Consider the following 11,469-nt stretch of genomic DNA (forward strand, 5'->3'; position numbering starts at 1 on the left):
GTGAGGGTGACCGCCGAGGCCATGTTTGATGGCCGTTTTGTAACGTTTCGGCCGGTCCGGTTCCCGACGTACCTTCTCTCTTTCCCACCCTCACAGTCTGTCTCCAAGATCCTGGACGTGGCCAGCTTGGAGCTTCTGAACGAATGCTGCCGAAGGTCTCTGAAGAAGCTGGCCGGCCAGGCCGACTCGGTGGAACAGATCGATGACACCATTCTCACGTGACCCCCTGGCCCGCCGAGCTGAGTGTGGCCCCAGCCCTTGGAATCTGCACCAATTCTCAGTGTTTTCATTTTTGAAAATGTTCATTCTGCCTGGGGCGTAGGAGACAGGGTTCCCAGAGAATATCTTCCTCTCTAAACAGACCACAGCCAAAGCCTTAATCAGACCCACATGCAACCGAAATGGCCCCCCATGCTCACCCTCTCCTCTAGGGGCAGACAGACAGCGCACACACGAGCCTCCCCACCAGCCCGTGGCCCCCAGGGCCCGCTCGGGCAGCCGCAGAGCTAAACCATCCATTGCGGGCTGAAGCCCGAGCCGGTAGTGGCCTTTTGCCCAGCCCTACACGCCAGGCCTGGGGAGGTGGATGTGCTTGGGGGGGAGGGAGGGGCATTGGGTTTGGCTTTTTACTGCTTGTGACCGGCTCAGTACACCAAGCTCCTAGCAGACTAAAATGGTATTTAAATAACCTTAGCAATTAACAAGTGTGAGTTGGGGGGAGGGGGGTTGAATGCAGGCTGTTTAAAGGACAAATGTTTAATAAAGGCTTTGATTTAATCTTGATGCCAACAGCTCTGTCCTTTCTCCAGAGATTGCTCAAGTAGACTCCGGGAGCGCCCTCACCAGAACGAGGCTTTGCAGTCGCTCTCTTTTCCCCGAGCTCGTGTTTTACCTTTAGCCCGGCTGTCCTGAACTTGGAAGCGGACGTTGACCTCTGACACTGCCCCTCCCTTTAGCCTGTGCTGCTGTCCTAGCTCTTACTGAATGGAAGAGAAGCTTCTTGCCATGTAGATCTTATCCGAGCGAAGTTTCTTTGCCGGGCTTGCATCAGAACCGAGCGGTACGGGAAGCTCTCTCCTTCCCTTTTTTTGTGGGCCTAGCAGTCAGATGTGTGCTTGGGGAGTGCGGTGTTCTGGGTAACCAGTTCCCTGTTCTCCATTCTAAAGCTGAAGGGTGAGGTTGGGTCCTTCTGGAAGGAAATGAGCCTTGGAAGAAAACCCCGCTGCTGGTGGCGAAAGAGCCCCGTTCTTGGGGTGAGCAGCTTACGAGAGGAAACCAGAGAGGCAGGTCAGCATCTGCCTGGCTTAGGAATGACTTCCTTCCTCTCGGTTCTTAGAAGGCTCGTGACACTGGCCTGTGTCCTGTCTGCCGGAGCGCACCCGCCCCACTGTGCCCGTGACGTCAGCTTTCTGGGCCATTTCCCACAATGCTCCTGAAAGAACTACAGACTGAGACTGTTAGGGAAAGAAAGAAGAAGAAGAAAATGAAGGCTTCAAGAAGGTAGAAAGCATGAGAGACAAATAAATCCTATCATCAGTAGGGGACTGTGGCTACCTGTGTTCAGTGCCAGCAGTGGAGGACTCATTTCTTTTTGAGAAGGAGGAGGACAAAGTGAGCTCAAGGGTCTCTGCGCTCTCGGATAAAGTGCCTTCTGTCTCACAAACCCGTGTGAGCTTCTTGCGTCCATAGCAGTCTCAGTTGGCTCCTGGAAACTAGAATCCCAGGGCTGAAAGGCACCTCGAGGTCTGCCAGGTAGATGTCCCCTACGTCAAGGACTCTCACGATAACCATGGTAACTGCTTCCTGTTGCCAGGATCCCAGTAGTCATCGGTACCCTCACAGTGGTCCAGGACATCAGCCTGGAAAACCGCCTGCCTACGTGCTGTTGATTAGCTCTGGCATTATCTGAGAGCTAAGTTAGGAGGAGTCCGTGAGCTCTGACCGCCACCACTGGGAGGGCTGAGGCATGTGGAGAGTCAGAGGGGATCTCTTTCTTTTTTTTCCCTTGTGACCCTTAAAACTGTGGGAGCTGCCATCAGCCTTCAGGTTCCAGAGTCCTGAGTTGAATGGAAGGTGAAAGACATAGTCAAGAAAACTCATATGCTTTGCTAAAATTTTATAAAACAGCAAAAAGTCCGAATGCACCTGGTTCCATTCCAAAAAATGGAGAAAGACAAGTCCTTTCTGTTCAGAATAGAAGAGACAAGGTTGATTCACAGGTGGAAGCAATTCAGGAGCTCAACCAAGTAGCTTAAATGGCTTTTTCTGAGCCTTTGGGAAGGGGTGAGGTGAAAGGCTGTCACCAAGACAGCAACCAAGGCTGTGAAGAAAAGACTTCATCAGTTTGGGGGGCAGGCCCTCAAAAACAAACTGGGTCCTCGATGCTGCTAGGCAAGACCAGGGAACAGTGGGCTGGACTTGCAAGTCGAGCAGATTCGAGTTCGAACTCTGCCTCTTGACACTAACTGTGACTCTGGGCAAGTCACTTAACCTGTTACATGTAGTTGCCTTGTCTCTAAAATGAAGGGGTTGCTCCAAAGGCCTCTGCTGCGCCCCATCCACGGTCCTGTAATCACGTTCATAGGATGAAAATCCTTGATGCCTAAGAAGTGCTACAGTTACCGAGGGTGAGTGGGGCCTGGCACTGACACAGGAGGCCTAAGGACCTTTCCCGTGTTGGTCCCAATCACCCCCAGGCTTTTGCTGCCCAGTGTTTCAACTCCCATGATTTCCATCTCTTCCCAATGTTTGGGGGAGGGGAGAGAGAGGAGATATTTTGTGGGCTCCAAATACCCTCTCCAAGCACGATTTATAACCAGTGAAAAGTTGAAGCTCATGATGATGTAAGTTGCTCCTTTCAGAGGTCTCCATAAAGTGAGGAGACTGGACTAGATGGATGGGCTAATGTATTATTCCCAGGGAGGCCACTGGGATCCTTAAAAGTGTCAAGTTGGCCTTCGGAGAGGAGCTAGAACTTCCTCCCAATGAAGCAGTATTGGTGAGTTTTGAGTTAGCATTCACATATCCAAGATACATTTTGGTTACTCTCCAAAGAAAGCACAGTCGCGCGTCAGCTGTGGTTGTAGAGGCTGGATTTGGAATGAAGACCTGGGCTGGATCCCAGGCTTTGCTCCTTGGCATCACGTGCGTCCAGATGCAAAAACTGGTTTTTATGTCTTGGGATAGATGGTTGTGACATGTCCCCTATTCGGACAGTGGTAATCTCCCGATACTGTCAGGTAAGAAAAGTACACTGGTTTTGAAAAATGGAAGGGAACCATGAGAGACTCAAACCGTGATGTTCAGCTCTTGGCTGCCTCTTATTTGGGGGAAGTTAACTTAACTCTCTGGGCCTCACTAAAATGAGACTTGATCTCAATTTCTGCTAAATCCACGGATCTAGGAACAGCTCCTCAAGTTACGCACCTCCCATGAGCCACATGTGGATGGTTGTACATGTGATCTTGCTGTCACTCATAAATGTACCGCCGCCATGTTCAAGAATTCCAAAATATGATCATCTGTTTTCCATTTCTCTGCCTCCTTCTCACCAAGCCCTACTTTTTGTCCCTCTTGTGACCTCTGCTCCCTTGATACCTCAGTTCTCCCCCAGGCCATTATCCCTATCTTAGTTACCCTCTTTTCTTGACCATCCGGAGCAGCTCCAATATCCTGCTGTTTTGAGTCCTGGACTCTGCCATTCTGCACCACACAAAGCCTTACCCTTGGATCGCTCCCACCATCCATAGCCTTCACATGTAGAGAAAATTGCCCAACATTTCTAACTGGGGCCACTGCAAACTGATGTTGCACTACCTCAACTGGGCCCTCGCTGCTGCTGGGCAAGTCTGTTTCTCCTTTAGCTCATCCTCCCACTCTGCCCCAAGGGTCCTCCAGATCTCCTTGTCCCTCTTCAAACCTCCCAGGGCTTCTCTTCTTCCTCTGTAGCCAGAATCTTGCCTTACGTTTTAGAGAAAACAATTGAGGCCATCTGCTGGGAACTTCCTTTTCTCCCTCATTTCCTGTCAGACGCCTTCTGCCATTCTCCTTCACTTCTCTCTATCAAATCTACAAAGAATCTAGAAATTGAATCTAGAAAGAAAAAACCTGAGAAGGAAAACAAAAATGCAAGAGGTAGTAGCCTTAGTCCTTGCCAAGGCTAGGTTGTAAACTCCTTGAGGGAAGGTACTGTTTTTTGTATTCCTAACATTTTGTACAGTGTCTGACACATAGTAGGTACTTAATGTTTACTGACAGTCATGATTTACAATTACCTTTCCAACTGCCAAATCTCAGAGTTGGAAGGGATCTAAAAAAATCATCTTATCCAACATGTAGTAGGACAAGATCTCCTTTATTATGTCTAATCATCCAAGTATTGTCTGGGGCAACTAGGTAGGACTGGGTGGCAAAGTGGATAGAGCACCAGGCCTGGAGTAGGGAAGACTTAAGTTCAAATCCAGCCTCCGATATTTCCTAATTGTGTGACCTTGGACGAGTCACTTCACCCTAATTGCCTCAGCTTCCTCATCCATAAAGAGAGCTAGTTGGAAAAGGAAATGGCAGTCCCCTCCTGTACCTTTGCCAGGAAAAGCCCAAATGGAATCACAAAAAATGGGCAGTGTTTGGAGTTGGGAAGACTTTTGAGTTCATATTTGGTTTCAGATGCAAGCTGGGCAAATTCCTTAGCCTGTTTGCCTCAATTTTCTCATCTGTAAAATGGAATTAATAATAGCACCTCCTAGGATGGTTGTAAGACTCAAGTGAGAATAATATTTATAAAGCATTTAGCACAGTGCCTGGCACACAGTAGGTATTACATAAATGTTGGCTATTATTATTGCCTGGAGATTTCCAGGGAGAGGAACTCGCTCATGTCATTTTGTGGTAGAGTCAATTATCAAGTTTTCCTGACGTCAAAGCTAACTGCTCTCTGGCAGTTTCCCCCCAATTATTCCAAGTTTTATCCTCTAGGACCAAGCAGAAAAAGTTCAAAATCTTTTTTTCCTTTAAATATTTGAAGATACCGATCATGTTTTCTCCTTTTTCCTCCAGACAAAATACTCCAGTTTCTTTTAATCCCATTCCTCATATGGCATAATCTTGAGACTCTGCCATCCTTGTAGCCCTCCTCTGGAAACACTCCAACTTGCAAATGCCCAGAACAGATTCGATGCTCCAGATGTCATCTGCCCATTGGGATGCTCCCTTCTCCAGTTCTAGAATCGATGTCTCTTTTTTGCTCCTTTTTAGTCTGTATTCAGATATCATTGGTTCTTTCTCTGGGTGTGGCTAGGATTTCTCATCCTGAGACTTTTCAGAGTAGTCTTGGATCATTGTATTGCTGAGAAGAGCAATTTTTCCATCCTACAACACAGCACATTTCACTTTGCACCAACTCGTGGAGGACTCTCAGAGTTTTTCCGAGAGCATCCTGGCCTACGTTTCTCGTAAGGTAGCCTATGGCTTACATTTTAGAGATTTCAGTGGCTGACCTCACCCCTCAGCTCTGGTGTGAATTGGGAGAGAGAAAAGAGCTTTCTTCTGCTCCAGTCTAGAGGATTTTGCTGGACAAGAGGCAGGGCCATCGCTGGCCGGGAAAAAAAGAACAGTTAAAGTGTCAGAATCAGGTGACAAGAGTGAGAAGCAGGGCTTCCGGGGGAGGGGGGGGGGGGAGGGAGTAAGCAGAAGTCAGTCATGAATGCTTTCTGAGAGATGGCAGAAGCCAGGCGGTCAGGGACATAGCAGAATAACACGTGTGAGAAACGGGGGAGTTAACAGGTAAGCCTGTGAATGGAGAAAGCTCTGTAGCGTCATTTAGGCAAAGTGTAAAAACGACTGGAGCTATTTTGTTTGCAGTGATATGGATGAGTAGTAGGATGTTTTTATAATGATGGTAACTGGCATATTGTACTTTTTTTTAAAGATTTTTTTTATTCTAGCTTTTTATTTACAAAACACATGCATGGGTAATTTTTCAACATTGACCTTTACAAAACCTTCTGTTCCAGCTTTTCCCCTCCTTCCCCCTCTCCCTTCCCTAGATGGCAGGTCGTCCCATACATGTTAAATATGTTAAAGTATATTTTAAATCCAATATATGTATACTTATTTATACAGTTATCTTGCTGCACAAGAAAAATTGAATCTAGAAAGAAAAAAACCTGAGAAGAAAAACAAAAATGTAAGCAAACAATAACAGAAAGAGTTGGAAATACTATGTTGTAGTTCATACTCTGTTCCCACAGTTCTCTCTCTGGTGTAGATGACTCTCTTCATCACTGAACAATTGGAACTAGTTTGAATCATCTCATTGTTGAAGAGAGTCACGTCCATCAGAATTGATTATTGCATAGTCTTGTTGTGTACAATGGTTCTGCTCATTTCACTCAGCATCAGTTGATGTCAGTCTCTCCAGGCCTTTCTGAAATCCTCCTGCTGGTCATTTCTTACAGAACAATAATATTCCATAACATTCATAGACCATAATGTATTCAGCCATTCTCCAATTTCTGAGCATCCATTTTCCATTTTCTAGCCACTACAAAAAGGGTTCTGGCATATTGTACTTTCAGATAGCAAAGTGAAGATGCTGAAATAAGAATACAGTTCCCTTCCCCTTCTCTTTAATTCATGTGATTCTCTGTAGATCAAATAACTTTATTATTTAAAATAAAACTCACTTCTCTTTCTACCTTTCTTTGTGGAAGTGGGGAACTATGGGTATGAAACACTGTGTATGTCAGGTTTTTTTAATAGCTTGGCTAGTTTTGCTGGATTCTTCTCCCTCCTCCCCCTGCTTTTATTTTTGTGTTAAAAGGGGTGGCTCGCTCTCCGGGAGAAGAAAAGATATACTGGAAAATGCAGGTGATGACAAAAAATATTCATTGGAAATTTATTTTTAAAAAGCAAAGACAGCTCCATGTTTTAAGGGGGGGGAGGGGGAATAAAATATAATGGTAATAGACTGGCCTGAGAGTCAGTAAGACCTGTCTCACCTCTGACACAATACTAGTTTCTTTTTGTGCTCCCAGACCACAAGTTTGGTACGACCATGAGTTTCTGATAAGTTGTCAATCTGCATCTGGTGGAAAGAATTTCCCACCCTGGCACAAATAAAATCACACATCTAGACTCTGAGAAGAAAATCATCAGGGTAAAGCTATTCATTTGTACTTATTTAATACAGGTCCTCATTGTATAGGCAGGGAAACAGGCTTAAAAAGGGTAGGTGACTTCCTAGCTGTGTGACCCTGGGCAAGTCACTTAACCCCAGCCTCAGAAAAAAGGAAAAAAAAAAAAAGGGTTGGTGACTTGACCAAAGTCACATTCAGTCCTGTGACTACCCAAGTCCTCGTACCCCAATTCCAGTACTTTTTCCACAACTAGAGCAAATGAATAGTTCTTGTCTCTTTATCTACTAAGCTAAGCTATAAATGGAGAAGAAATAAAGGGAAAGAAACAAGTAAATGAAAAAAATAAATCCATCCTAGACACATAATAAAAAGTGCTCTGTCTGGGAAGAATCAATTGTTGGCACAATTCCTTCCTACCACTGTGATGACAAGATTCCTCTGTAAGATCTGGTCCCATCACTCCTGTTTTAAAAAAAAAAAAAAAAAAATTGTCGTTCCCTGTCATTTTTTCAAATTCATCTAGCTGTTATGCAAGTCCCTTGGCCATAGGATGCTGCCTGAACTTTTTTCCAGGACTAATCACTGCTGTTTTCTATAGCTTTTTAAAAACTGTCAGCACTTGGCATAGGTGCTTCACCTGAATTCAATAAATGGCTTCTAAAAAGTAGTTTTGGGATCCACAAGTTGCAGATTTATTGAAGGAATCTTTAATTTCCTGAACTTTCTATTTCAAAAAATGGATTTCTCTAACAATTCTTTTTTCCCCCTCCTTTATAAGTAAAAAGTTTTGTGGCTGAATTATCACAAGTTCCAAATTAAGGTCATTCAAACCCATGAGGTTTTATTGATTGATAAGCATCTAGTTACTGTAGCTAAAGTACTTTAATTACTGGTGAATAGATCTTTCAGACCTTCCCATGGGAGAGGTCACTAGGACCTTGTCCCTGTTTTGAAGATATCCAAGTTGAGTCATTGGGAAAGCAAATGACTTGTTCAAGGTCACATACTGAGGTGGTGGAAAAGATTGGGAAATCATCCAGACTTCCTTGTTCTCTAGTCACTGTGATGTCCTATTGTCCAGACTTAGCACCTAGTAAGAACCTAACAAGTCACCAAGTCCCAGGGTTCCTAAGTAATCATTTGCAAGAAGTAACGGGGAGAAATGAATTGGGTTTTCTACCTATAATCCAGCAAAGGCACCGTGGGCTTCTGTTCTTAACTGGCCTCTGCTTCAGTGCTAGAGATCCTGGACAGAGAATAGGAGTTACCTCTGTGGAGGAAAGCTTATGAACTGGACAAACTGGTCCAAGTATGAGCTCAGTGGCATTTCTGAGTGACATTTTCCTGGGCACACATGCTGTGATCACACTGATCACTGTCACCTGTTGCCATTTCACCCTTCTTTCCTTATCCCTCACTCCCTGTCCCAACACAAAGTGGGCCGGGCACATGGGAAATGAAGCTGGAGAGCCCTGAGTGGGACACGCTTCCATCCTGGCATGTTGAGGGCTTGGGTACTTGGTTTTCTTTTAGATACAGCTTCTTTTTCATAGTTTTGATGCCAAATTCAGTTCCTTCTAGAAGAGCCGCATTTAAAATGGAATCCAGTGGATTTTCTAATCCAGTAGATGAAGGAGAGGATCACACAAGTATCTTTAAAAATATAGGGGGAGGGGAGAGGTAGGTGTATATGTGTGCTTTCTGGTTTATAGGTTTTTATTGGCCCATACTGTTTGTAAGTAAACTGGAAACAGCTTGAGACAGTAGATCAGATTCTGCATTTGGATCCAGAAGACTTGATTTTAAATCCCAACGTGGCCATTAATTGGCTGGGTGACTGGGCAAGTCACAACCTTTTTGGGTCCGAGACCTTCCCTGTAAAATGAGAGAATTGAACTCAACAGCCTCAGCGGGTCCCTTTCAACTCTAAATTTTGGATCCTATAAGCCCTTGGTTTCTTTACCATCCACAAAAGGGGTTGAATGAGATAATGTGACAAGAATGCCATTTCAGGTCTAAAATGCCATGATTCTGTGATTTGTTTATTTCTGGTGAAGTATGTAAAGCCCAGTGAAAATGGCTGAAGCTGGGGCATGGAATGTCTTGTTCCAGGTACCATGAGGCCATTAACTAACTTTGTTGGAAAGCATCTGATCATACAAATATGCCAGAGAGAGAGAGAACAGTAGTGGCTGTCAATTCTCAGAAGAAAAAAAAAAAGTGTTACTAGTTATAGTAGATAGTATCAGACATGGAGTTAGAAAAACCTGGATTAAAATCTAGTCCCTGACACTTTGTGGCCTTGGGCAAATCCTTGGCAGTTCCCTAGGACTTGTCAACTAAGTCAAATACAGGCTGGGGTTTTCCAGTTCCCCTTGGCTGATGAAACACTACTGTACATATGCTAGGCACCAGGAACAAACCCGAAAACATGACAAATCTTGTTCTCAAAAGGCTTATTTTTGAATCAGGGTGGGACTAAGATAACACAAATTACCAAGTAATTATGGTTCAGGGCAGAACATGGTGAATGTAAAAGAAAGGTTCAAACTGCTACAGGAAACTTAAGAGGGAATATTTTTATTTAGAGAAAATAGGGAAGTCTCATAGATAAACTGGGCTTGGAGGAAAAAGGATCAGTCGATGGAGGGAGAATGGTGTGGAGGCCCCTTCCAGGTATGGAGCATAGTGAAGAGGAAACAATAAACTGGAAAGCTTAATGAGTAATCCAGTTTGGCGGAGACACAGGCAAATGATAAGTCAGCATTGTGAAGAAACAGAAGCTAGGTGATTAATACGGCGGATCTGGTTTGTGGAGGGCCCCGAATGAATGTCAGGATAAAGAATTCAGGCTAGTTAGGAACCAATGGGAAACTAGTGAAGGTATCCATCCAATCAACAAAGATTTATGGATCATTTACTGTGCATACAGCACTCTGGTAGACACTCAGTGTTGTCCTCAACAAGCTTGCATTTTGGTGGGAGAGCCAAGACTATGTTGTGAAGGAAGGAGGATGGAACATTTGCCCCTGGCAAACTCTTTTATAGTAGTTAGAACTCTTTCTTCAGTTTAAACAAAATGCTGCCAGAATCCAAATGCCTATTTTTAATGTCTATTAATAGACAATTAATTCTGAGATTCCACCTCACACCCATCAGATTGGCAGAGATGACAAAAAGGGAAAATGACAAATGTGGTAAGGGCTATGGGAAAATAGACACATTAACGCACTGTTGGTAGATCTGTGAAGAGGTATAACCATTCTGGAAAGCAATATGAAATTATAAGCAAAAAGTCATCAATAAACATTAAGTTCTGGCTGTGTGTCAAGCACTGTGCTAAATGCTGGGAATACAAATGAAGGGCAAAAAATTGTAGAAAGCTCACATTCTTATGGGGGAGCCAGCATTCAAATAACCATCTACAAACAAGCCCTATATAGGAGAAATAAATTGGAAAATAATTAACAGAGGATAAGTATTAGAATTAAGAGAGGCTGGGAAAGTCTTCTTCTAGTACGTGGGATTTTTTTTGCTGGAACTTGAAAGAAGTCAGGGAATCCAGGGAGTAAGATGACCAAGGAGAACATTCTAGATATGGGGGACAGCCAGTGAAAATGGCTGAAGGGGGGGCATGGAGTGTTTTGTTCCAGGTACAGTCAGGCCATTGTCACTACGTCGAAGAATAAGGGAGAGGGGTGGGGATGGGGGATGAAAGGTGTAAAAACACTAGAAATGGGGTTTGAGGGGTAGAGATAAGTTATCAAGAGCTTTGAAAGCTAAGCAGAGGATTTTATATTTGATCCTGGAGGGGAGAGGAAGTCAATGGAGCTTACTGAGTAGCGGAGGGGGGAAGGTAGGAGTGAGGAGGAAAAAAATGTCACTATACAATGTGGTCCCTTTGATTTAGCTATATGACTGCTAGATATAGGTCAAAGAAAAAGAAACAAAAAAATATGTTATGTATAAAAATGTGATTTTAAAAAGATATGAAAAAACGGATACTATATATATATATATAATATAAAAGAATATATAACATCAATATTATTAAAATGGACAATTTTGAGGACTTTTATAAATTGATGAAGAATGATGTGAGCACAACCAGAGGGAATAATTTATAATTTATACAACAATCGTGTAAAAAAAATTTTTTTTTAAGTTGTAAGAATTGTAGGAACAATACCATGATCATTCATGATTTCAGAGGACCAAGAATAAAGCATGCTAACTATCAATCATAGAGACATGATTTAGGGTGCAGAATGAGACACATGGATAATTATGCATATTTGTTACAAGATATTTGTTTTTCTTTTCTTTTGATTTC

General features: G+C 43.6%; 1 protein-coding gene across 1 annotated transcript in view; it reads left to right on the forward strand.

Moving 5' to 3' along the window:
* GCN1 (GCN1 activator of EIF2AK4) overlaps window positions 1–783 on the forward strand; it is a 55,673-nt gene extending 54,890 nt beyond the window's left edge. The window contains 1 exon segment of the mRNA XM_074296430.1: window positions 97–783. Within this exon segment, the coding sequence (XP_074152531.1) occupies window positions 97–222 (126 nt within the window). The 3' untranslated portion in view covers window positions 223–783.
* The last annotated feature ends 10,686 nt before the right edge of the window (window positions 784–11,469 follow it).

The sequence above is a fragment of the Sminthopsis crassicaudata genome, chromosome 1 (genome assembly GCF_048593235.1).
Source record: "Sminthopsis crassicaudata isolate SCR6 chromosome 1, ASM4859323v1, whole genome shotgun sequence".
In the NCBI taxonomy this organism is placed as follows: domain Eukaryota; kingdom Metazoa; phylum Chordata; class Mammalia; order Dasyuromorphia; family Dasyuridae; genus Sminthopsis; species Sminthopsis crassicaudata.